At 41.8% G+C, this 24,642-nt stretch overlaps 1 protein-coding gene and 1 pseudogene across 1 annotated transcript; one reads left to right on the forward strand and one right to left on the reverse strand.

Annotated features, from left to right (window-relative positions):
* Positions 1–24,642, reverse strand: part of LOC135520267 (zinc finger protein 239-like) — a 467,619-nt pseudogene that overhangs the window by 410,274 nt on the left and 32,703 nt on the right.
* Positions 18,142–24,302, forward strand: LOC135520192 (zinc finger protein 180-like). The gene is made up of 4 exons (XM_064945570.1): positions 18,142–18,190; positions 18,365–18,556; positions 21,145–21,246; positions 23,992–24,302. Exons 1-4 carry the CDS (start codon positions 18,142–18,144, stop codon positions 24,300–24,302), a joined length of 654 nt encoding a protein of 217 aa, XP_064801642.1.

Below are 24,642 nucleotides of genomic sequence, written 5' to 3' on the forward strand. Positions count from 1 at the left end.
TGGAGTGGGCAACCAAAAGTACATTTTTCATTTACTGAATAAAAGTTTAATATTAGATTAAGTCGTTCACAGAGAAGCATGTGTTGATTGATTCGTGTTTAATGAGTGAGATTTTAAAACAAACTTTACACCCACTACACATTTGCATTGAACCATCCTTCTGACATGGATCATTTTGACCCCAGAGGCATATCTTTTATCATAGCCAAAATGTGGTTCATTCAATTCTTCAAAATTTTCATGACTTTGTCAATCAACTTGTTCTTAATAAATCTAAATAATGGTTTAGTGTTTCTGTATCAATATAGACTTTTTACAAATTCAAATCCTTTGGAGTCATTTTGACCCCAGCCAAAAGCACATTTGATAAAGCACATTTGATAAATGACGTTTATTTCAAATCAAATCATAATCACATTATATTGGTCACATACACGTGTTTATCAGATGTTATTGCGGGTGTAGTGAAATGCTTGTGTTTCTAGCTCCGATGGTGCAGTAATATCTAACAAGTAATATCTAACCATTTCACAACATATACCCAATACACACAAATCTAAGTATTCAAATCTAGGTTTCTCTGTAGACATGATCCATTTCACCAGAGGGTGGAGGGGCACCTGTATCAGGGGTTTTGACCAGATAGACACCTACAGAAACACAGTATAGTGTCTCCCATGTCCTCTCCTAAGAATGGATTTTTCTATACCACATGACTGTACAAAACTGCCAACGGTAGAACACTCTGCCAGCAGTAGAAAACTCTGCCAATGGTAGAAAAGTCTACCAGGAGTATATTTGTAATGTATTCAGACCCCTTCACTTTTTCCACATTTTGTTACATTACAGCCTTATTCTAAAATGGAAGATTTTTTCCCTCATCAATCTACACACAATACCCCATAATGACATCACAATACCCCATACTGACAAACCAAAAACATTTTTTTTTTTTTTACATTTATGCACCTATTCAGACCCTTTTTTGCTATGAGACTCGAAATTGAGCTCAGATGCACCCTGATTCCATTGATCATCCTTGAGATGTTTCTACAACTTGATTGGCGTCCACCTGTGGTAAATTCAATTGATTGGACATGATTTGGAAAGGCACACACCTGTCTACATATGGTCCCACACGTAACCAAGCCATGAGGTCAAAGGAATTGTCCGTAGAGCTCCAAGACAGCATTGTGTCGAGGCACAGATCTGGGGAAGGGTACCAAAACATTTCTGCAGCATTGAATGTCCCCAAGAATACAGTGACCTCTATCATGCTAAATGGAAGAAGTTTATTATTATTTGTAGTCTTCTTTGATGCTAAATGCCATTTTCAAATCCGTGAATTAAAGGATCCAAATTAGTTCTTGCCAAGGCAGCAGCTACTCTTCCTGGGGTCCAGCAAAATAAAGGCAGTTATACAATATTAAAAACATTACAATACATTCACAACACACGGTGTGCCCTCAGTCACCTTGTCCTAGAGAGATTTACATGGTTATCAAAACGTCACACCAGGGTGAACCTAAACAAAACACAGCCCTGTGGGAAAAAAATAATGGTGGAAAAACGAGGTGAACCATTTCCCTGTTTGTCCTGTAGTTGTTATGGATATTATGACTCTACAGCCCCCCACAGTGGACGTGTCAAAATATGTTATATTGATTAAGCACACTTTATTTAACCTCCCCGTCAACATGGCATTGTAGATTTTAGCGGTATATAGTATGTATTTTGGATGTTTTCAGTGTATTTTTAACCCTTTCAGACAATGCGATTAATTGCAATTAAAAAAAATAGTGCACTAACATTACACAAAGTTATCTTGAGTCTGACAGCCCAAACAAAAACACACATTCTCAGTCAAAAACACAAGTAGAACACAGCCTCTCATGTTTTCAGGTCCTCTGACTGGAAAAATGTCTTTCCACAATTAGAGCAGTGGTATGTCTTCTCCTCCTGTGTATTTGTATGTATTCTTTCATGCTCTTTCAGGTACCTTAACCGGGTAAATCTCTCTACACAGTAGGAGCAGCGGTACGTCTTCTTCCCTGTGTGTGTCCTCTTATGCTTGTTCAGGTTTCCTACCAGGCCAACACTCTTTCCACAATAGAAACATTGGAAAAGCTTTTCCCCTGTGTCCCGCTCTCATGCATCTGCAGGCTCCCTAGCTGGGTAAACGTCATTCCACATTGGGAACAGTGGTAAGGCTTCTCTCCAGTGTGTAGTCTCTTAAACAGAGACTTGAATGAAACCTCCACATGATAAAATGTCCTACTACCTTTAATCTATACTAGATCCCTCAATCACCAGTCAGTTTTCACAAGTATTATTAAACCGACCACAAAATGCATGTCTCTGTGTGGATCTTAGTCAGAGAGGCCTTCAGTCAGTATGGTCAGGAGGAGTTGATGAGTCTGGTTGCCTTTTACAGGGAACTCTTGACTAAGGCATGATTACACCAGAGGAAGTCATGTCAGAGTACTTCCAGTACAAGAGATTTGCCCAGGGCCCATCAGCTGGCCCAATGAGACATTTTCCTTAATGTCCTGCAGTCAGGTGTGTACTAGTAGACTTACATGTTGATATAAACTCCGAAAGTGTGAGGAGATTTAGACTCAACACCATGCTATTACAAGATGAGATATTTATCCAGTCACAAGCAGATGGGCTGAACTGAAAGTATTTCCAGTGTGGGAAACCTCTAAGGCATGTGTTATAGTGGGATCTGGTATATTAGAGGGGAAATAACACAGTATTTATTACAATATGAGATATTTGGCCAGTCTATCAGAGTAAGGGTAGATTTAGACTCAACACCACACTGTTACAAGATGAGATATTCAGACAGTCACTAGCAGAGGAAGGGTAGATTTAGACTCAACACCATGCTATTACAAGATGAGATACGTATCCAGTCACTAGCAGATGGGCTCAACTGAAAGGATTTCCACAGTGTGGGAAACCACTAAAGCATGTATTACGGTGGGCTCTGGTGTATTAGAGGGGAAAATAACACAGTTTGGGAACCTCTATAACATGTATTATGGCTCTGGTGTTTTAGAGGGGAAATAACACAGTGTGGGAACCACTATAACATGTATTATGGCTCTGGTGTATTAGAGGGGAAATAACACAGTTTGGGAACCTCTATAACATGTATTATGGCTCTGGTGTATTATTGGGAAAATGACATGCAGAAAGAAGAGAGAAGGTCTGAGCAGTGAAAAGACTAGAAACAGATGTGGTCTGGAAAGGGATTTGGACATTTCACAGATCGCACATTTCAAAACTGCCTGCAAATTCACATTTCAGATGCAGGAAATGTAGAACAAAAAGGAAGAATATGCTCTTTTTAGACCTAGAACCAGTTTAATGAGGGAGGTGAGAAGACAGGCAGGCTACTAGCAAGACAACTATAACTACACAACACCTGGAACGTAATTCCAGCCATTGAGACGGACACTAAGATGGTGACCTTTAAAACACACTGTCGATCTCTTTAATGTTATTATGAAGATGTGTATATATATCCTCCTGTTCAGCCCCATATATATGGACACTTCTTTGTCTGGTATAGAATTACCTAGATTATCAGATAGCCAGGTAGATGACCTGGACTGGACTATAACAGAAGAGGAGGTTAGAGACGCCATTTTATCTATGAAAGCAGGGAAATCACCTGGTCTGGACGGCCTTCCTGTAGAATATTATAAAAGTATATTGACATTCTTGAGCCTGTGTCTTGACGGGTCGACAATGGAAGACTGGTTTGCCCAGCAGAGATCGCCCTCGTCCCTTGTAGAATCTGTCTGGTCGTAGTGTCGTAGAACGGATACGTTGTACCCTGTCGTTCTCAGGAGATTGTCTGTCCTTTCCTAGGCCACGTATGTTTACAGCTGCAGCTGATAACTCGACGTCTAGGATGTATCACTTCTTCAGTGAATAAGAGTTCAAAGTTCTTACCAAGTTGCCTCAACGCAGCTCGTACTATATTCTGGCTGGTGTAGTCGAAATTCATCCTTCCAGCGTGGTGATCGTCATCTCCAGGGCTGAAATTAGCCCTTTTAAACGTATGTACACCTCATCAGGAACATGAGGTTGACTTCCGTCAATGGGCTTTTGTAGTGGGGGAGAGAAGGGCGTGTTTCATAGTTCTCAACCAATGTCTGTTCACTTGGGAGTGGCCACTGATTGAGCCCAGTTTACTTATTGAAAACAATTCTCTCATTTAGAAGTTAAAATTACATTTCATATTTAAACATTTAAATTGCACAACTAGTGATAACTAGAATGTATAGACTTTCCAAGCTCATACGTCATACTGATAGCATCGCCTGAAAGACGCACATCGCCATCTGTTGACTGGAGTGGTTAACGCAGGTGAAAGTTTATTTTATTTTGACAAAAAATGAATTTTTACATTTATTTCATTAAATAATAACATAATAGTCAGACAACTGCAGATTTGTAATAAGTATGAATTTAAAACCTACTTCCACAGGGTACCAACCCAACAGATGTTTCTACTACAGGGAATATTAACCAATGATGTGGGTATTTCCACATTCTACCAACCCAACATATGTTTCTACTACAGAGAATATTAACCAATGAGGTGGGTCTTTCCACATTCTACCAACCCAACAGATGTTTCTACTACAGGGAACATTAACCAATGAGATGGGTCTTTCCACATTCTACCAACCCAACAGATGTATCTACTATGAAGAAACGCTTTCAGGTTAATTAAAGTTTAATTCCCAAATTGCCAATACAGGTTTGGTCATTATCAGGTTTTGGAGTGTTGCACAACAATGGTTTCTTCCACGACTCCAATAAACACCATGGTCGAAATAACTGTAAAGTACGTCGCCATCGAAACAACTACCGCTACAATCGACCTGTTTGCAATACATGGGTATTGGGATCTGACCTCATTGATCTGTCAGTAAGCTATGTTTACATGGGTATTGGGATCTGACCTTATTGATCTGTCAGTAAGCTATGTTTACATGGGTATTGGGATCTGACCTAATTGATCAGTCAGTAAGCTACGTTTACATGGGTATTGGGATCTGACCTCATTGATCAGTCAGTAAGCTATGTTTACATGGGTATTTGGATCTGACCTCATTGATCAGTCAGTAAGCTATGGTTACATGGATATTGGGATCTCAGCTCTAGTATAATCCGGCAAAGCAGTCCTACCAGCTAGCAGTGTGATGAACCTTGTCTGATAGCCAATCAACCGTGTCCTGAGCCTGTCGCCTGCAGTCCGCGGAGAAAAGTTGGTCTTTTTTTTCTCGTAAAGTTACACTGGGTACTTGGGCCACATAAATAATTACCATCCAGCACATTGTCTAGGAAGGTACTGTTCCTAGTGGTTGCTAGAATGGATTGTTCGGGCTGACAATCACATTGTTCCTAGGCCATCATTGTAAACAAGAATTTGTTCTGACAATTTAACTGACTTAACTGACTTGTCAATTTAAATAAAGGAAGAAAAAAAAGGGAATATGTTCCGTCATCCACTGCGTGTATAATTGAACTACAATGACCATAATGCATTGTGTGTCTACTTGTCTTGTCTGTTTACTTTACACCTGCTATGTAAAAGAGACAGATGAATGCACAATGTTCAATGCCATCTGGGATTCTTGGGACATCTCTACCCTAAACCCTGACCTTAACCCCTACCTTAACCATTTTAAATGTCAACTTCAACGGGCTAGGGACGTCCCAAGGATGTATCTCTACCTGAAAATACGTGATCTAAGTGATTGATAGTTGGTATTCATCAGTCATAAAGACTTATTTACTTTAGTGAACTACTAAAATAGTGATTTTGTTAGACAGCATAGACAGCAGCTCTAAACTTTGAGTGACAGATCCATTCATCCTCCAATCCCTCCTCATCTTTCTCTCCTCTGAAGACCCAGTGAGGGTGGAGCTCAGTCAGAGAACTGTTGAGAGACTGGTTAGGAAGAACACTTCTACAGCCAGAGAGGTGAGAGGTCACACTTGGTTTAGATGGTAAATATTTATGTCCCCTTAGTTGTTCTTTGTTATTATGAAGGTAATTTGTGTCAAATGTATTTTTCCCCACTCATTCACCCCATCTCTTTACATTGCTTATGCATATTCGGAGGCCCGACTCAAATTCCGAACACAATGCCCATCCTGGCAGATCTAAACCTAATGCAGCACATCGTGAATCACATTGTGATTTTTGTGCATCCAGACCTAATGCAGCTTGAAGTGATCAGATGACAGAAGTCACATTTAGGCGCCAGGTGTAACTGAGGCCATAGATGCTCTATATCCATTACTTTGAGTGTTTTATCTAATATGACTAAATGTGTTTCTTTCGGTGTTGCAGGGGCAGTCAAGTAATGGAACAGCAAGGCCACAGAACACGACATAAGCAGAGCTGTGGGAGACCACTTCAAGCCCCTCGTAGAGCCGGGGCTGGAAAAGTGGAATTGATTCTGTGTTTCATACTAAGATGGACCAGGAGTCTGTTGATTGGTCGGTCATTGGGATAATTTATTTCGCAATATGTTCAAATCAAATCAAGCTTTATTTATAGAGCACATTTCAGACATGGATGCAACACAATGGCTTCACAGGAAAAAAATATGAAAATAAACAGAAATATTTAGTACACAAACATAAGAGGATAAAAAACAGAACAACAACTGAAAGACTAATGAGCATTCTAAGGAAATTCCATTGATTAAAATATTAACTAACAATTGGATGCAATATCCAACCTAAAACATAAGCTTGTTTTTAAAGGAGGGGTTCTGAAAGACTATGGGGGTGTCCACTGAAAGTTGACTAGTAACAACAACTGGGACATAAGACACCCACCATGAGACCCACTAAATCTGCCCAAGAAGAGGCAAACAAAAGAAAAACTCACAACAAACTTAAAGACAGGAAGCAAACCAAAAAGTTGGAGCAACTAAAGGTGTTGACTCTCCACATAGGGAATCAGGTTGTACATGCAGTTGAAACAAACACAACTAAAAAAACACATGGAAATGGGAGATATCTTTCACCTCACAGGTTAGAGGACAACCTGCAGAAGACCGTCAGCTGGAAGGAGAGTTTACAGTCTAACCAGACACCTAGGTATTTGTGGTTGTCCACATATTCTAAGTCAGAACCGTCCAGAGTAGTGATGCTAGTCGGGTGGGCGGGTGCAGGCAGCGATTGGTTGAAGAGCATGCATTTAGTTTTACTTGCGTTTAAGAGCAGTTGGAGGTCACAGAAGGAGTGTTGTATGGCATTGAAGCTCGTTTGGAGGTTTGTTAGTTTGTTAGTTGGTGAACCAGGCGAGTCAGTCATTTGAGAAACCAAGGCTGTTGAGTCTGCAGATAAGAATACAGTGATTGACAGAGTCGAGAGCCTTGGTCAGGTCGATGAAGACGGCTGCACAGTACTGTCTTTTATCGATGGCTGTTATGATATCGTTTAGTACTTTCAGCATGGCCGAGGTGCACCCGTGACCAGCTCGGAAACCGGATTGCACAGCAGAGAAGGTGTGGTGGGATTCGAAATGGTCAGTGATCTGTTTGTTAACTTATCTTTCGAAGACATTAGTAAGGCAGGACAGGATGGATATAGGTCTGTAACAGTTTGGGTCTAGACTGTCACCCCCTTTGAAGAGGGGGATGACCGCGGCAGCTTTCCAATCTTTAGGAATCTCAGACGATACGAAAGAGAGGTTGAACAGACTAGTAATAGGGGTTGCCACAATGGAGGCAATTTTTTTTTGAAAGACAGGGTCCAGATTGTCTAGCCCAGCTGATTTGTACGGGTCCAGCTTTTGCAGCTCTTTCAGAACATCTGCGATCTGCGACCAGCCGTAGAGAAATGCTTCTTGAAATTCTCCATTATCGTGGAGTTATCGGTGGTGATAGTGTTTCCTAGCCTCAGTGTAGTGGGTAGCTGGGATGAGGTGCTCTTATTCTCCATGGACTGTTACGGAACATTTGGACATCTCGTCAGGTTTTAGTGAACGCGCTTCGTGACTTTGGAATTGTTTACCAAATGCGCTAACCAAAGTAGCTAATTGGACATAAATAACGGACATTATTGAACAAATCAAGCATTTATTGTGGACCTGGGATTCCTGAGAGTGAATTCTGATGAAGATCATCAAAAGGTAAGGGAATATTTATCATGTAATTGATGAGGATTTAAAAAATAATAATCTATTTTAGAATAATCTATTTTAGAATAAATGGATGCAGCGATATTACATTTTTGGCCAATATTTTCCTTCTCCCAAAAAACGATACTGATAACCGATATTTAAAATTTTAGCGGCCTTTTAAGCATTCTAGTACAGTTAAAAAGTTAACACACACACAGACGCAGCGGTCTAAGTCACTGCATCTCAGTGAAAGAGGTGTCACTACAGTCCCTGGTTCCAATCCAGGCTGTATCACATCCGGCCGTGATTGGGAGACCCACAGTAGTTGTCTGTTATTAGTGTAGAGAGGACGACAAAGGAGAGGGATCCCACAGTAGCTGTCTGTTATTGGTGTAGAGGGGACGACAAAGGAGAGGGATCCCACAGTAGCTGTCTGTTATTGGTGTAAAGAGGAAGACGTATGTTTTTTTTCATTGTTTTATCTCAACCAGATCCATTGTGTGTTAATCTCCTACATTTAATGTACATTTACACAATCTTCTGAGCCGACCCAGGGAAATAAGTATTTGACCCCTTTCCTTTGCAAAACATTACTTTGTACTTGGTAGCAAAACCCTTGTTGGCCATCACAGATGTCAGACGTTTCTTGTAGTTGGCAACACCAGGTTTGCACACATCTCAGGAGGGATTTTGTCCCACTCCTCTTTGCAGATCTTCTCCAAGTCATGAAGGTTGAGACTGACGTTTGGCAACTCGAACCTTCAGCTCCCTCCACAGATTTTCTATGGGATTAAGGTCTGGAGACTGGCTAGGCCAGTCCAGGACCTTAATGTGCTTCTTCTTGAGCCACTCCTTTGTTGCCTTGGCCGTGAGTTTTGGGTCATTGTCATGCTGGAATACCCATCCACGACCAATTTTCGATGCCCTGGCTGAGGGAAGGAGGTTCTCACCCAAGATTTGACAGTACATTGACCCGTCCATTGTCCCTTTGATGCGGTGAAGTTGTCCTGTCCCCTTAGCAGAAATACACCCCCAAAGCATAATGTTTCCACCTCCATGTTTGATGGTGGGGATGGTGTTATTGGGGTCATAGGCAGCCTTCATCCTCCTCCAAACACAGCGAGTTGAGTTGATGCCAAAAGCTCCATTTTGGTCTCATCTGACCACAACACTTTCACCCAGTTGTCCTCTGAATCATTCAGATGTTCATTGGCAAACATCAGACGGGCATGTATATGTGCTTTTTTTGAGCAGGGGGACCTTGCGGGCGCTGCAGGATTTCAGTCCTTCACGGCGTAGTGTGTTACCAGTTGTTTTCTTGGTGACTATGGTCCCAGCTGCCTTGAGATTATTGACAAGATCCTCCCGTGTAGTTCTGGGCTGATTCCTTGCCGTTCTCATGACCGTGGTTACAACTCCACGAGGTGAGATCTTGCATGGAGCCCCAGGCCGAGGGAGATTGACAGTTCTTTTGTTTCTACCATTTGCAAATAATCGCACCAACTGTTGTCACCTCACCAAGCTGCTTGGTGATGGTCTTGTAGCCCATTCCAGCCTTGTGTAGGTCTACAATCTTGTCTGACATCCTTGGAGAGCTCTTTGGTCTTGGCCATGGTGCAGAGTTTGGAATCTGATTGATTGATTGCTTCTGTGGACAGGTGTCTTCTATAGAGGTAACAAACTGAGATTAGGAGCACTGCCTTTAAGAGTGTGCTCCCAATCTCAGCTCGTTACCTGTATAAAAGACACCTGGGAGCCAGAAATCTTCCTGATTGAGAGGGGGTCAAATACTTATTTCCCTCATTAAAATGCAAATCAATTTATAACATTTTTGACATGAGGTTTTTTGGATTTTTGTTTTGTTTGTTATTCTGTCTCTCACTGTTCAAATAAACCTACCATTAAAATTATAGACGGATAATTTCTTTGTCAGTGGGCAAACGTACAAAATCAGCAGGGGATCAAATACTTTTTTACCCTCACTGTATATAGCCTAGAAACCTGGTTAAACTATCATTATGACATCATGGATGAATGCTAGAATATACTATATATCCTAGAATCCTGGTTAAACTATCATTACGACATCATGGATGAATTCTAGAATATACTATATAGCCTCAATCCGTTTAAAATGATAATTTTGACCTCATGGATGGCCGGTCTTTGTATTCATAGTGTAGTCAATTCAGGGGGTAGCCCTGAGCTGAACTCAAACCTGGGTCCAGTGCCTGTCAAGCCAACACCTTATAACTGTTAGGCGAAGATGTCTGAACTTCTTGACGAGGTCGCTAGGTGTTGGGTTACGGTTGCTACAATAGCTTTCTCTATGAATTTGAGTGGTTACATTTCTCCAACCCCCATCCCTCAGCTGTTTACCAAACCAAGTCTCTGGGCAGCCATTTTGTTGCTGTTTAAAAAACCCACACAACCCAGCAGTCTGCAGTTCAAACAATAACAAATCTGTAATTCCACCACTGTTTTGGTAATAAGATGATGGATGGGGATGGAGAAATGAAACTACTCTCAAATTCATAGACAGACCTATGGATGCAAGGACTGACCATCCATGATTTCAACATTATAGTTTTAACCATGTTGAGGCTGTAGTGTTTTTTTTACATTGTTTACAGCAGTTGAACTAAGCTTATGAGGCATGTGTTATATTCTTCAAGAATCAATGGCTATAAATAAATAATTTAAAAGTCACAATATGGATGTAGCAATTGCTGATTTCCCTCTTTAACACCAAACATCAGATCAACGACTGCAAAGTTTGTGCTCGTGTTTTTAAGACAGTACTTACTAGTGTTAATCAGGGAACAGTTTCTCAAAACCATCTTATGGCTAAATTCAACGTTAGAACCATCGGACACCTTAAGATGCATTTAGACAACCGGAACCCAGATATCCAGGTTCCTCCTCTTCTTCCCCCTCCTTTTTCGATGTGAAAGTCATCTCCCCCTCCTCTTTCAATCCATAAAACGCTTCCTCCTCCTCTTTCACTCTGAACATGTCTTCCTCTTCTTTCACAATAACGGCCTCACCCTCTACTTCTTGTTTTACTGTGATACCCACCTCTCTTCTCTATCAGGAGGAGAGTCAGCCAAGATGACGTAGCAGTCGGACGTCCTGTCGTGTCCCTTGTATATATAGTTTTTTATTGTTTTTATTTTTATACATATTCTTCTTCGCATATCTTTTAAAACATTTTGCGAAACCTCAACATCTAAATACTCTCCTGCAACCCGCCTCACCCAATGTAGCGTGGATCTGCTTTTTTTCTAAAGTATATATATTTACTTTGGACCCGGAACCCCTCAACTGAAGCTAGCCAGCTAACTACCAGCTACCAGTCAGCAAACCATTGCTAGCGGTCTTCAGCTAACCTTTAGCTCGGAAAACTCTCTCCAGTTCGAACAACGCGACTCTAACCAGAGCATAACGGACCTATTATTTTTATTTTTATCCCTGGATTCCCACAAACGGAACATTCTCATCTGGATCTTCACAACTAGCTAACCGCAACCCCGGATGATTACTCCTGGCTAGCGTTTCCATCCACTGAGCTTGAAGCTAGCCCGGCCAGAGCTCCTGTGCTACCACCGAAGCATACTCCTGGGCTACAATATCAGGACCCACGACCGGACTATCGATGTCACCGCATGAAGAGGCATAAACAGACTCAACCCTTTGCTATCTGCTTGTTTGCTAATTCGGCCTGCTAACTGCTAGCTTGCTCAGCCCCTGTCTGCTAACTGCTAGCTTGTTTAGCCCCGGCCTACTAACTGTTAGCTTGTTAGCACAGGCCTGCTAACTGTCTGAATCGCCGCGTCCCCAGCCAGCCCAACCACTCACTGGACCCATATTTACTTTCAATCTCTTTTCGATTTTTAATTTGATTATACCTCCCAGTAACCTGCCTCACCCAATGTGATACGGAATCTGCTGTTATTTTTAATTTTTAGAACACATTCAAGAACCTCCAGATGCTAACTAGCTACAAGCTATTTAGCCATGGTTAGCCACTGCTAGCGGCTTTACCCTCTGCACCTTCTGTTTCCCTGCCCCATCCACCGCTGCCACCTGGACACTGATCACCTGGCTACATAGCTGATGCATGCTGGACTGTCCATTAATCACGGTACTCCATTCTGCTTGTTTATGTTTTATCTGTCGTCCCCAGCCGCACTCAGTCTCTGTGTGTAGTTAATCCGACCCTCCCTGCCTAGTCAACGCCATTTTACCTGCTGTTGTTGTGCTAGCTGATTAGCTGTTGTTGTCTCACCTACTGTTTTAGCTATCTCTCCCAATTCAACACCTGTGATTACTGTATGCTTCCCTATATGTCTCTCTCAAATGTCAATATGCCTTGTATACTGTTGTTCAGGTTAGTTATCATTGTTTTAGTTTACAATGGAGCCCCTAGTTCCACTCTTCATACCCCTGGCACCCCCTTTGTCCCACCTCAAAAACATGCGTTGACCTCACTCATTACAACCAGCATGTCCAGAGATGCAACCTCTCTCATCATCACCCAGTGCCTGGGCTTACCTCCGCTGTACCCGCACCCCACCATACCCCTGTCTGCGCATTATGCCCTGAATATATTCTACCATGCCCAGAAATCTGCCCCTTTTATTCTCTGTCCCCACCGCTCAAGGCGACCAGTTTTGATAGCCTTTAGCCGCACCCTCATACTACTCCTCCTCTGTTCCGCGGGTGATGTGGAGGTAAACCCAGGCCCTGCATGTCCCCAGGCACCCTCATTTGTTGACTTCTGTGATCGAAAAAGCCTTGGTTTCATGCATGTCAACATCAGAAGCCTCCTCCCTAAGTTTGTTTTTCTCACTGCTTTAGCACACTCTGCTAACCCTGATGTCCTTGCCGTGTCTGAATCCTGGCTCAGGAAGGCCACCAAAAATTCTGAGATTTCCATACCCCACTATAACATTTTTCGTCAAGATAGAACTGCCAAAGGGGGAGGAGTTGCAGTCTACTGCAGAGAGAGCCTGCAAAGTAATGTCATACTTTCCAGGTCCATACCCAAACAGTTCGAACTACTAATCTTAAAAATTACTCTCTCCAGAAATAAGTCTCTCACTGTTGCCGCCTGCTACCGACCTCCCTCAGCTCCCAGCTGTGCCCTGGACACCATTTGTGAATTGATCGCCCCCCATCTAGCTTCAGAGTTTGTTCTGTTAGGTGACCTAAACTGGGATATGCGTAAAACACCCCGGCAGTCCTACAATCTAAGCTAGATGCCATCAATCTCACACAAATCATCAAGGAACCCACCAGATACAACCCTAAATCTCTAAACAAGGGCACCCTCATAGACGTCATCCTGACCAACTGGCCCTCCAAATACACCTCCGCCGTCTTCAACCAGGATCTCAGCAATCACTGCCTCATTGCCTGTATCCGCTACGGAGCCGCAGTCAAACGACCACCCCTCATCACTGTCAAACACTCCCTAAAACACTTCAGTGAGCAGGCCTTTCTAATCGACCTGGCCCGGGTATCCTGGAAGGACATTGACCTCATCCCGTCAGTTGAGGATGCCTGGTTTTTCTTTAAAAGTATCTTCCGCACCATTTTAGATAAGCATGCTCCGTTCGAAATATGCAGAACTAAGAACAGATATAGCCCTTGGTTCACTCCAGACCTGACTGCCCTCGACCAGCACAAAAACATCCTGTGGCGGACTGCAATAGCATCGAATAGTCCCCGTGATATTCAACTGTTCAGGGAAGTCAGGAACCAATACACTCAGTCAGTCAGGAAAGCTAAGGCCAGTTTCTTCAGGCAGAAATTTGCATCCTGTAGCTCCAACTCCAAAAAGTTCTGGGACACTGTGAAGTCCATGGAGAACAAGAGCACCTCCTCCCAGCTGCCCACTGCACTGAGGCTAGGTAACACGGTCACCACCGATAAATCCATGATTATCGAAAACTTCAACAAGCATTTCTCAACGGCTGGCCATGCCTTCCGCCTGGCTACTCCAACCTCGGCCAACAGATCCGCCCCCCCAGTTACTCGCCCAAGCCTCTCCAGGTTCTCCTTTACCCAAATCCAGATAGCAGATGTTCTGTAAGATCTGCAAAACCTTGACCCGTACAAATCAGCTGGGCTTGACAATCTGGACCCTCTATTTCTGAAACTATCCGCCGCCATTGTCGCAACCCCTATTACCAGCCTGTTCAACCTCTCTTTCATATCGTCTGAGATCCCCAAGGATTGGAAAGCTGCCGCAGTCATCCCCCTCTTCAAAGGGGGAGACACCCTGGACCCAAACTGTTACAGGCAGGGCAGGATGGATATAGGTCTATCTAAGGTCTTCGAAAGCCAAGTCAACAAACAGGTCACCGACCATCTCGAATCACACTGTACCTTCTCCGCTGTGCAATCTGGTTTCCGAGCCGGTCACGGGTGCACCTCAGCCACGCTCAAGGTACTAAACGATATCATAACGGCCATCGATAAAAGACAGTACTGTGCAGCCGTCTTCATCTACCTTGCCAAGGCTTTCGACTCTGTCAATCACCATATTCTTATCGGCAGACTCAGTAGCCTTGGTTTCTCTGATGACTGCCTTGCCTGGTTCACCAACTACTTTGCAGACAGAGTGCAGTGTGTCAAATCGGAGGGCAGTCTCTATGGGGGTGCCACAGGGTTCAATTCTCGGGCCGACTCTTTTCTCTGTATATATCAATGATGTTGCTCTTGCTGCAGGCGATTCCCTGATTCACCTCTACGCAGACGACACCATTCTATATACTTCCGGCCCGTCCTTGGACACTGTGCTATCTAACCTCCAAACAAGCTTCAATGCCATACAACACTCCTTCCGTGGCCTCCAACTGCTCTTAAACGCTAGTAAAACCAAATGTATGCTTTTCAACCGTTCGCTGCCTGCACCTGCACGCTTGACTAGTATCCCCACCCTGGATGGTTCCGACCTTGAATATGTGGACATCTATAAGTACCTAGGTGTCTGGCTTGACTGTAAACTCTCCTTCCAGACTCATATCAAACATCTCCAATCGAAAATCAAATCCAGAATCGGCTTTCTATTCCGCAACAAAGCCTCCTTCACTCATGCCGCCAAACTTACCCTACTAAAACTGACTATCCTACCGATCCTCGACTTCGGCGACGTCATCTACAAAATAGCTTCCAACACTCTACTCAGCAAACTGGATGCAGTTTATCACAGTGCCATCCGTTTTGTCACTAAAGCACCTTATACCACCCACCACTGCGACTTGTATGCTCTAGTCAGCTGGCCCTCGCTCCATATTCGTCGCCAGACCTACTGGTTCCAGGTCATCTACAAGTTCATGCTAGGTAAAGCTCCACCTTGTCTCAGTTCCCTGGTCACGATAGCAACACCCACCCGTAGCACGCGCTCCAGCAGGTGTATCTCACTGATCATCCCTAAAGCCAACACCTCATTTGGCCGCCTTTCGTTCCAGTTTTCTGCTGCCTGTGACTGGAACGAATTGCAGAAATCGCTGAAGCTGGAGACTTATCTCCCTCACCAACTTCAAACATCTGCTATCTGAGCAGCTAACCGATCGCTGCAGCTGTACATAGTCTTATCGGTGAATAGCCCACCCAATTATACTTACCTCATCTCCATACTGTTTTTATTTATTTACTTTTCTGCTCTTTTGCACATCAATATCTCTACCTGTACATGACCATCTGATCATTTATCACTCCAGTGTTAATCTGCAAAATTGTAATTATTTGCCTGCCTCTTCATGCCTTTTGCACACAATGTATATAGACCCTTTTTTTTTACTTGTTTATTGTTTACTCAATGTGTAACTCTGTTGTCTGTTCACACTGCTTATGCTTTATCTTGGCCAGGTCGCAGTTGCAAATGAAAACTTGTTCTCAACTAGCCTACCTGGTTAAATAAAGGTTAAATAAAAAAATAAAAATAAAAAGAGTAGCTTAGTGACCGCATGGTCGGGGATGTTAGCTAGCTAGGCTAATGCTAACTTAACCAGACCTCTAGCTGAATAATAACAACAACAACGTAAATATTAAATTAAATTGGATAACTAACTAGAGGACAGAAGTGGGTTTAAAACACAGATGCTAATATACACAAATGCGTCTAAAGAGTTTTATTGGTTCGGTTATTTTGTCGAGCAAGCTACCGAGGTGGATGACGAACTGTTGCTGCTGTTGAAAGAAGCGTTCCGTCCACTAGATTATACGTCACACCAGCAGCATCGCCTTAGAGTCTCACTTCGCCATCTGCTGACTGGAGTTGAGTAAAATGTATATTTAATTTTCAGACAACAAGTTGAAGTGTAGGAAGCATGAGTTTTGAAAATCATACCTGCTTGCTCCTTTTTGTTTGGTCAACATTTCGGTAGGGAAGTTATGTTTGATTCCGGAGCTACAAGGCATGCGTCCAAATCGCTAAGCAGTAAACTTCAAAGCAGTGTGCTGATGCCTGTATCACTTTATCAGCAGCACGTGATCAATGACGTCTGAAGCTTCATTTCATCGAACAACCACCTGATTGGTTTGGTTTTGGGCTTGTTCGATACTGCAGGCGACTGACTTGCATCATAAATAACTACTCATTATTATTTATAAATCAGTCAGCCAGCCATAATTTACCCACAATGCAGCATGGATTTGATGCTCTCGAACACGGCCAGTGGTTTAGTAAATGACATAAAGGCTACGCTGCTACGGTGTGGGATGTCATCTATAATAATGACATAAAGGCTCTGCTGCTACGTGCTACGGTGTGGGTTGTCATCTATAATAATGACATAAAGGCTATGCTGCTACGGTGTGGGATGTCATCTATAATAATGACATAAAGGCTCTGCTGCTACGTGCTACGGTGTGGGATGTAATCTACAATAATGACACAAAGGCTATTCTTCTACGTGCTACGGTGTGGGATGTCATCTAAAATAATTTGGCTGATCTAAATTCTGTGTTACTCAAAGCCTTGAGTAATGAACCTATTTTTGAGACTATTGGCTGTAAGGCGTCAATGCTTCAGGAAGCTTAGTTTCACCATCATGGAATCTTATCTATTTTGGATTTTGGGGATTTTCCCTGCCATCATTCTGTATGTCTCTGCTCTTCTGATCTGCAGTCATGTTTTAGTTGGGTTCTAACTGGTCTTCATTAGTTGGGCTCCAGCTCGCTGACCATAGTGTCACGAACCGGCTCAAAGACCGTGACAAAATGTGAGACAACGTGGAGATAAAGAATAACAAAATATATTTATTAACTGAAGTAACGTAAATACAATTAACACTGGTGTGTGTTTTGTCAGTAGTGTAAGTGGTCGCGTGTATACATGTGATAATGAGGGGTGTTGAACGGTGCCAATGCAAACAACAAAAATCTGTCTGTGTCTGCATGGGGAGAGTCTCCTCAATGAATGGGGAAGAGGTGCATTTATCCTGGGACACACCCGAGCCCAGGTGGGTCCCATTTCACTGACGACCCTCCCGACTCCACCCACCAACATCCGATTAAGGAAAACAAAAGCAAAGAGAAAGAATTCGGCAGACGGAGTGGGAGGGTTGTCACAGCAGTCTGATGAAATACCAGGGACTATGCATGCAGTTAGGTTTGTATGCAGTCTGATGATATACCAGGGCCTGGGGATGCACAGTTAGCTTTGGTTTCCTCGAGCTACTCTTCAGTTTGCTCCCAGCTGCTTTCATAGAACATAGATCACTGTTAAACTAGGCTGCAGAGCGTTCCTAGTTTGACAGATAATTCAACCAGTGTGACCAGTGTTTGTTTTTTTTAAATGAATGAATGAATATGAAACTGCCTTAAATACAGATGTGAAGGACAATATGTTTTAAATTCTCACTCAAAATATGCACTGCTCTATTTAAACGTCTCAATATAATATTATTATTTAATGAAAGGAATGAAAAATAAACAAACGTATCTTAACTGCAGACGGCGATATGCGTCTTTCAGGCGTTGCTAGTGGACGGAACACTGCAACATCAACGAGTCTGCCAGCTTGGTAGCCAACAGCCAAAACATTTAGACGGTTTCTGTGCATATTTGCCTCTGTGTTTTAAATATACTTCTGACATCTAGTTAATTGCCCCTATTTAAATGTTACATGTACATTGTTAGTCAACTAGCTGTTCAGTGTTTAACTAAATACTCTGTCTTTGGTAGGAGAGGGACCAGACTCTCACTCTGACAGCGGGAAGAGTCCTTCAGGGGAACCAGACCCAGAGACGCCCAAACCAGCAAGACAACACCACTGCTCCCAGTGTGGAAAGAGTTTTAAGGGGTTAAGGAACCTGAATGTACATGAGAGAACACATACAGGAGAAAACCCTTATGATTGCTCCCACTGTAGAAAGAGTTTTACCAAGTTAGGGAACCTAAAGGAGCATGAGAGGACACACACACACACAAGAGAAAAGCGTTTCCAATGTTCCCAGTGTGGAAAGAGGTTTGCCCAGTTACGGTACCTGAAACAACATGAAGAAATACACACATAAGATAGGAAGACCTACCACTGCTCTCAGTGTGAAAATATATTTACTGGGTTAGAGAACCTGAATAATACAGAGGGGACACACTGGAGAGAAGCCTTATCACTGTTCCCACTGTGGAAGGAATTTTAGGTGCTATGCGAGTCTAAAGGCCCATGAGAGAATACACTCAGGAGAAAAGCCTTACCAATGTTCCCGGTGTGAAAAGCGTTTTACCCGGTTAGGGAGCTTGAAAAAGCATGAGAGAACACACAGGAGAAAAGCCTTTCCAACATACTAAGACACAGGAGGAGAAGACATACCACTGTTCTCATTGTGAAAAGACATTTTCCCAGTCAGAGGACCTGAAATCACACAGAGAAGAGTGAGGCTGTGTTCTGACTTATGTTTTTGATTGAGAAATTGTGTTTTTGTTCATGCTACATTAAATCATATTGTACGAATGAAATCATACTGAAAAATAGGTTTACATTTTATTTTCCAGCTCAAAACATGATCATGTCGAAAATCAGATTAAAATAGTGTAAAAAAATATGATGTTTTGATTATGAATTTAAGATTGATTGAATGCAATTTCTTCATTCAGATTGTCATTGTAAATGAGAATTGGTTCTCAATTGACATATCTGATTAAATTAAGGTGAAAAAAAGTAAATGCCATATTCTTTTTGGGAAGTATATTTGATTATAAGTTCAGACATAAAAATAGTTTTCACAAACACACTTTATAAGATGCTGCATAGTGATTTCCCAAACTCACTTCAAAGAGAGAGACTTGAGGTTGGGACATGTTTGTGACATCACTGCTATTTTCAATCTGAGTGTCCATTCCATCCTTTCCTCTATATAGAATATAATAGTGTTCCTTTCCTCTATTTAGAATCAAATCGTGTTCCATTCCTTAATTTAAGCCACCGTAACAGTTGTGTTTAATCATGTTGACTGGCAAAAGAGACATTACAGCATGCCTGCCAACTGGCTATAATGGCAAAAGCCCAGAGTAATGGAGGATGCTATATGTTTTGTTAAATGCCCGGAATTATTATCGATAATCAAGGAGAAAGTGGGGATTTTAACTTTTAGTCCGGTTTTATTGTAAAATCTTTTCCCTAAAAGTAAATTGAATCTTTTCCTTATTTCATCAATAGTAGATCCATAAAATCGACACACTTCCAGCAATTAGCATGTTTCTTTTGGCAAAGTGTTTTTTTACCAGGAGACTGGAGTGCCACTGTCGCAAAAGGAGCATGAAGCAAAAGGAGCAGGCGTTGGGCAGACCGCATCAGGCGGTATCAGTTGCCGTACCAGGCGGTGATACGGCCTGACAGGATGCTCTCAATTGTGCATCTGTAAAAGTTTGTGAGGGTTTTAGGTGTAAAGCTAAATTTCTTCAGCCTCTTGAGGTTGCGCCTTCTTCAGCATGTCTCTGTGTGGGTGGACCATTTCAGTTTGTCAGTGATGTGTACAACTAGGAACTTGAAACTTTCCACCTTCTCCACTGCGTCCACCCTACCTAAATTGAAGTGGGTCTAGGGTATCAGGTAAGGTAGAGGTGATCTAATCCTTGACTACTCTCCCAAAGCACTTCATGATGACGGAAGTGAGTGCTGAACAGGCACTGTTCCTAGGCCGTCATTGTAAATAAAGAATTTGTTCTTAACTGACTTGCCTATTTAAATAAAGGTTAAATAAAATGTAAGTATATATATATAAATATATAGTGCAGGAACAATGGTGGACCTCTTGAATCATGTGGGGACAGTAGACTGGGATAGAGAGAGATTGAATATGTCCATAATATGTCTCATAGCAAATAATAGTCTGAATACTTATGTAATTAGGGTATTTATGATTTTTATTTGTAATATATTTCCGATAATTTCTAAAAACCTGCTTTCGCTTTGTCAATATGGGTATTGTGTGTAGATTGTTGGGGAACATTTTCTATTTAATCCATTTTAGAATAAGGCTGTAAGGTAACAAAATGTGGAAAAAGCCAAGGGGTCGGAATACTTTCCGAATGCGCTGTAAATTAAAGTTTTTTAAAAAGTTAGTTAAGTACATTTCAAAGAATCCTTGTCTGAAAATAAAATATGATCCTCAACTGCGTTTTCCCTCCAGTCAGCAGACGGCGATGTGTGTCTTTCAGGAGACGCTGCCAGCGTGACATATAATCTATATTCTTCAGAAACAGCTCGTCAACAACCTCGGTAGCTTGCTAGCCAACATAGCCGAAAGATTCAAGCTATTTATACGCTTTCGGTGTATATTAACTACTATGTTTTAGACACACTTCTGTCGTATCTACTTGTTAAGATATTTAATGTAATATTACGTTATTTTGTATTAGTCAGCTATAGTAGCTGGCTGGTTAAGTTAGCACTAGCCTAGTCTCTAATGATAGATAGTTAACACCCCTGACCATGAGCTCCCTACACTACTCTCCTGTTAAAGAAGAGATGGTCTGCTGGACAGAGAAAGAAGCTCAGGGGCTGAACATTGTTGTGAAAGAGGAGAAGGAAGAGGAGGATGTTACTGTAAAACAAGAAGTAGAGGGTGAGGCTGTTTAGTGAAAGAAGAGAAAGACGTGTTCAGAGTGAAAGAGGAGGAAGATGTTACAGTAAAAGAAGAGGAGGATGCCGTTTTTGGAGTGAAGAAGGGGAGATTACTGTCACATTGAAAGATGAAGAGGTGGACATAGGAGATCTGATTAACACCAGTAAGTACAGCCTTAAATTTGTTTTTAACTTTGGATATTCGGAGTTGGCTCGTCAATACCTCTTCAACGGAGGGCCCTAGGATGATGACTGATATGTCTAGAATCAGACGACGTAGAGAGCAAGCTCCCCCTTGTTTTCTCTGTTCCGTTTCCAAAAAGTGACTTAACATATATATTTGAGAAGGGTCTATCCGCTGACCGCAGACTGGGCGGCACGGCTTGTAGTGATTTTAATGTAGTGATGTTTTACTTAACACCGTGCCCCCCAATAGTGCCATGCAAGAGTTGGGTTGGCTACACCAAAGATTATGGATATACTGACAAGATGTTTGTCTGCCCTAACAAGGGGAGTCGTTGTCCACAAAGCGGCACTGTGGGTTGTCTAGCTTCCACCTATCCTTTCTTTGGATTGGTGGATTCATCTTATTATTGTAAACTATTGATTATATTCTATGACGGTTGTTGTCGTCAGCCACCTGTATTCAATGGTGAGAGATGCTAAGCTACTAGCATGAATATGCATAGCGATCTGGAGACAACTCCTATATTGTTTTTATCAAAGTTGTCGGTATGTCACGTGTCCACATAACTTAATCATTACGAAACTTCTGTTGGATCAAGTAAATCTCACATTGCAAATAACCCATTCATTTTGTTGTTGACCATATTTGACACTTTCCACATTGGGTTGATAATTGTTTCCACTTGGATAAAACCTACTGTAACCTACTAGCATGACCTAGAGTTACAACCTACTGACATGACCTAGAGAATTGCTCCCTACTGGGTTGACCTAGATAGCTAAAGTTGTAAAATTCCTGGATTTTAAATGAATATTTTCTAGCAATAATGATAATTTGTATCTTCCTATCCACATGTGGGATCCCTCTCCTTTGTCGTCCGCTCTACACCAATAACAGACAACTACTGTGGGATCGCTCTCATTTGTCGTTCTCTCTACACCAATAACAGACAGCTACTGTGGGTCTCCCAATCACGGCCGGATGTGATACAGCCTGGATTGGAACCAGGGACTGTAGTGACGCCTCTTTCACTGAGATGTAGTGTCTTAGACCGCTGGGTCCGTGTGTGTGTTTGTTAACTTTTTAACTGTACTAGAATGCTTAAACGCCGCTAAAATTTTAAATATCGGTTATTGGTATTGTTTTTTGGGACACGGAAAATATTGGCCAAAAATATAATATCAGTGCATCCCTTTATTCTAAAATTGATTATTATTTTTTAAATCCTCAATCTACACACAATACCCCATATTGCCATCACAATACCCAATAATGCCATCACAATACCCAATAATGCCATCACAATACCCAATAATGCCATCACAATACCCAATAATGCCATCACAATACCCCTTTGTGCCAAAGCAAAAACAGGTTTAGATTTTTTGCAAATGTATTAAAACTATTCCCCAGGATAACTAGCCAGAGTTATGTTAGATCCCAATATAACTAGTCTCAGAGTAATGTTAGATCCCAGGATAACTAGTCTCAGAGTAATGTAAGTTTTAACCTAATTATCCTTGGTTTAAACTTTCTGATTTTGAATTGTAAGATCCTTGAAGTATCAACCAAAAATATTCATAAGTTAATTTATGTCAAATTATTAGGCCATACTGCTATAACCCATAGTAACACATTGGATAACATTCACAACATGGAACAACAGTAACCATAGTAACACATTGGATAACATTTACAAAATGGAACAACAGTAACCATAGTAACATAGTTTCTCCCAAAACATCTAAAAGGAAATTTGTTCTGAAGTGTCTGGTTTCCGAATTAGCAGGGAGGAGTTTCTACAACCAGATATACTACACTCATAACTATCGGTTTCCTCATTACCAGATATACTACATCCATAACTATCGGTTTCCTCATTACCAGATCTACCACATCATAACTAGAGGTTTCCTCATTACCAGATCTACCACATCATAACTAGCGGTTTCCTCATTACCAGATATAGTACATCCATAACTAGCGGTTTCCTCATTACCAGATATACTACATCCATAACTATTGGTTTCCTCATTACCAGATATACTACATCCATAACTATCGGTTTCCTCATTACCAGATATACTACGTCCATAACTATTGGTTTTCTCATGAGCAGGGAGGAGTTTCTACAACCAAATTGCATTTGCATCGCCCTCGTGCCGCAATTTTATTAAACACAGAAAGAGGCCTATATTGGAGGACAAAAGTCGTCTGGCACACCGCTTACAGTTTCAACAACATTAATAACTTATTTCAAGTCTACAAGCTTAGATGTTACTACTAATGTGAAAACAAGACAAAATATGACTGTTCTTGCTCATTTTAAGACAAATGTCAAATAATCATTACATTCATTACAGACGTCAATTGTTGTACAACATCATGGCTACGCTGTTGGCATCACTTTTTCCAGTGAATTTCCACTGTTGTGGGCCTTTAACCATCTGTCTGACTTTGTTGTTCACACAGGAGAGACTCGGGACTACCGTGGGTCCTCTGGGGAGCCTCAACAACCTCATGATGCTGACAAGGCAGAGTAGAGTCTCTCCACATTAGAACACCTCAAGAAACACCTGCAGAGATCAACAGAGAAGATATCTCACTGCTGCTCTGACTGTGGGAAGAGATTCACCTCCTCAGCAAGCATTAAAATTCATCAGAGAATCCACACAGGAGAGAAATCTTATAGCTGTGGGAGGAGTTTTACTCAGCTAATCATCCTGATATCACACCAGAGAACACACACAGGAGAGAAGCCTTATAGCTGTGGTCAATGTGGGAAACGTTTTGTTCAATCTGGCCATCTGACCGTACACCAGAGAACACACACTGGAGAGAAATCCTATAGCTGTGACCAGAGAATCTGATCAAAGATCTCTGTTCAAATATTAGAAAATACATACATGAAGGAGTTGTTTCATGATTTCTATGAATTAATGTCACAAGAAGCCTAAATGTTTTCCCCCTTATATATTGATTTCAACATGATGTGGATATTAGCCTCTGGAAAAATCAAGGCTCTGAATTGACAGAGTACTATTTATGTGATTTAACAGAAAGTGACTAACAAAAAAAGAGTTGTGTTCCACTTACCACGTTGGTGACCCACTTTAATCAAAATGCAACACTTCAAAATGCAGCTAGCTGTTTTCTACAAATTGTCCTATATCCAGTGATGTACACATTACTCCCATATTCCGTGTTGTT

Source organism: Oncorhynchus masou, chromosome 4 (assembly GCF_036934945.1).
Source record: "Oncorhynchus masou masou isolate Uvic2021 chromosome 4, UVic_Omas_1.1, whole genome shotgun sequence".
NCBI lineage: Eukaryota > Metazoa > Chordata > Actinopteri > Salmoniformes > Salmonidae > Oncorhynchus > Oncorhynchus masou.

Excerpts from the sequence above, each read along its gene's own strand:
- LOC135520192 (XM_064945570.1), top strand. The coding sequence starts at position 18,142 with ATGCGTCTTTCAGGCGTTGCTAGTGGACGGAACACTGCAACATCAACG. Across the intron at positions 18,191-18,364 it reads GAACACTGCAACATCAACGA|GAGAGGGACCAGACTCTCAC; the intron begins GTCTGCCAGCTT and ends TGTCTTTGGTAG. Across the intron at positions 21,247-23,991 it reads TGTAAAACAAGAAGTAGAGG|AACACCTCAAGAAACACCTG; the intron begins GTGAGGCTGTTT and ends TCTCCACATTAG.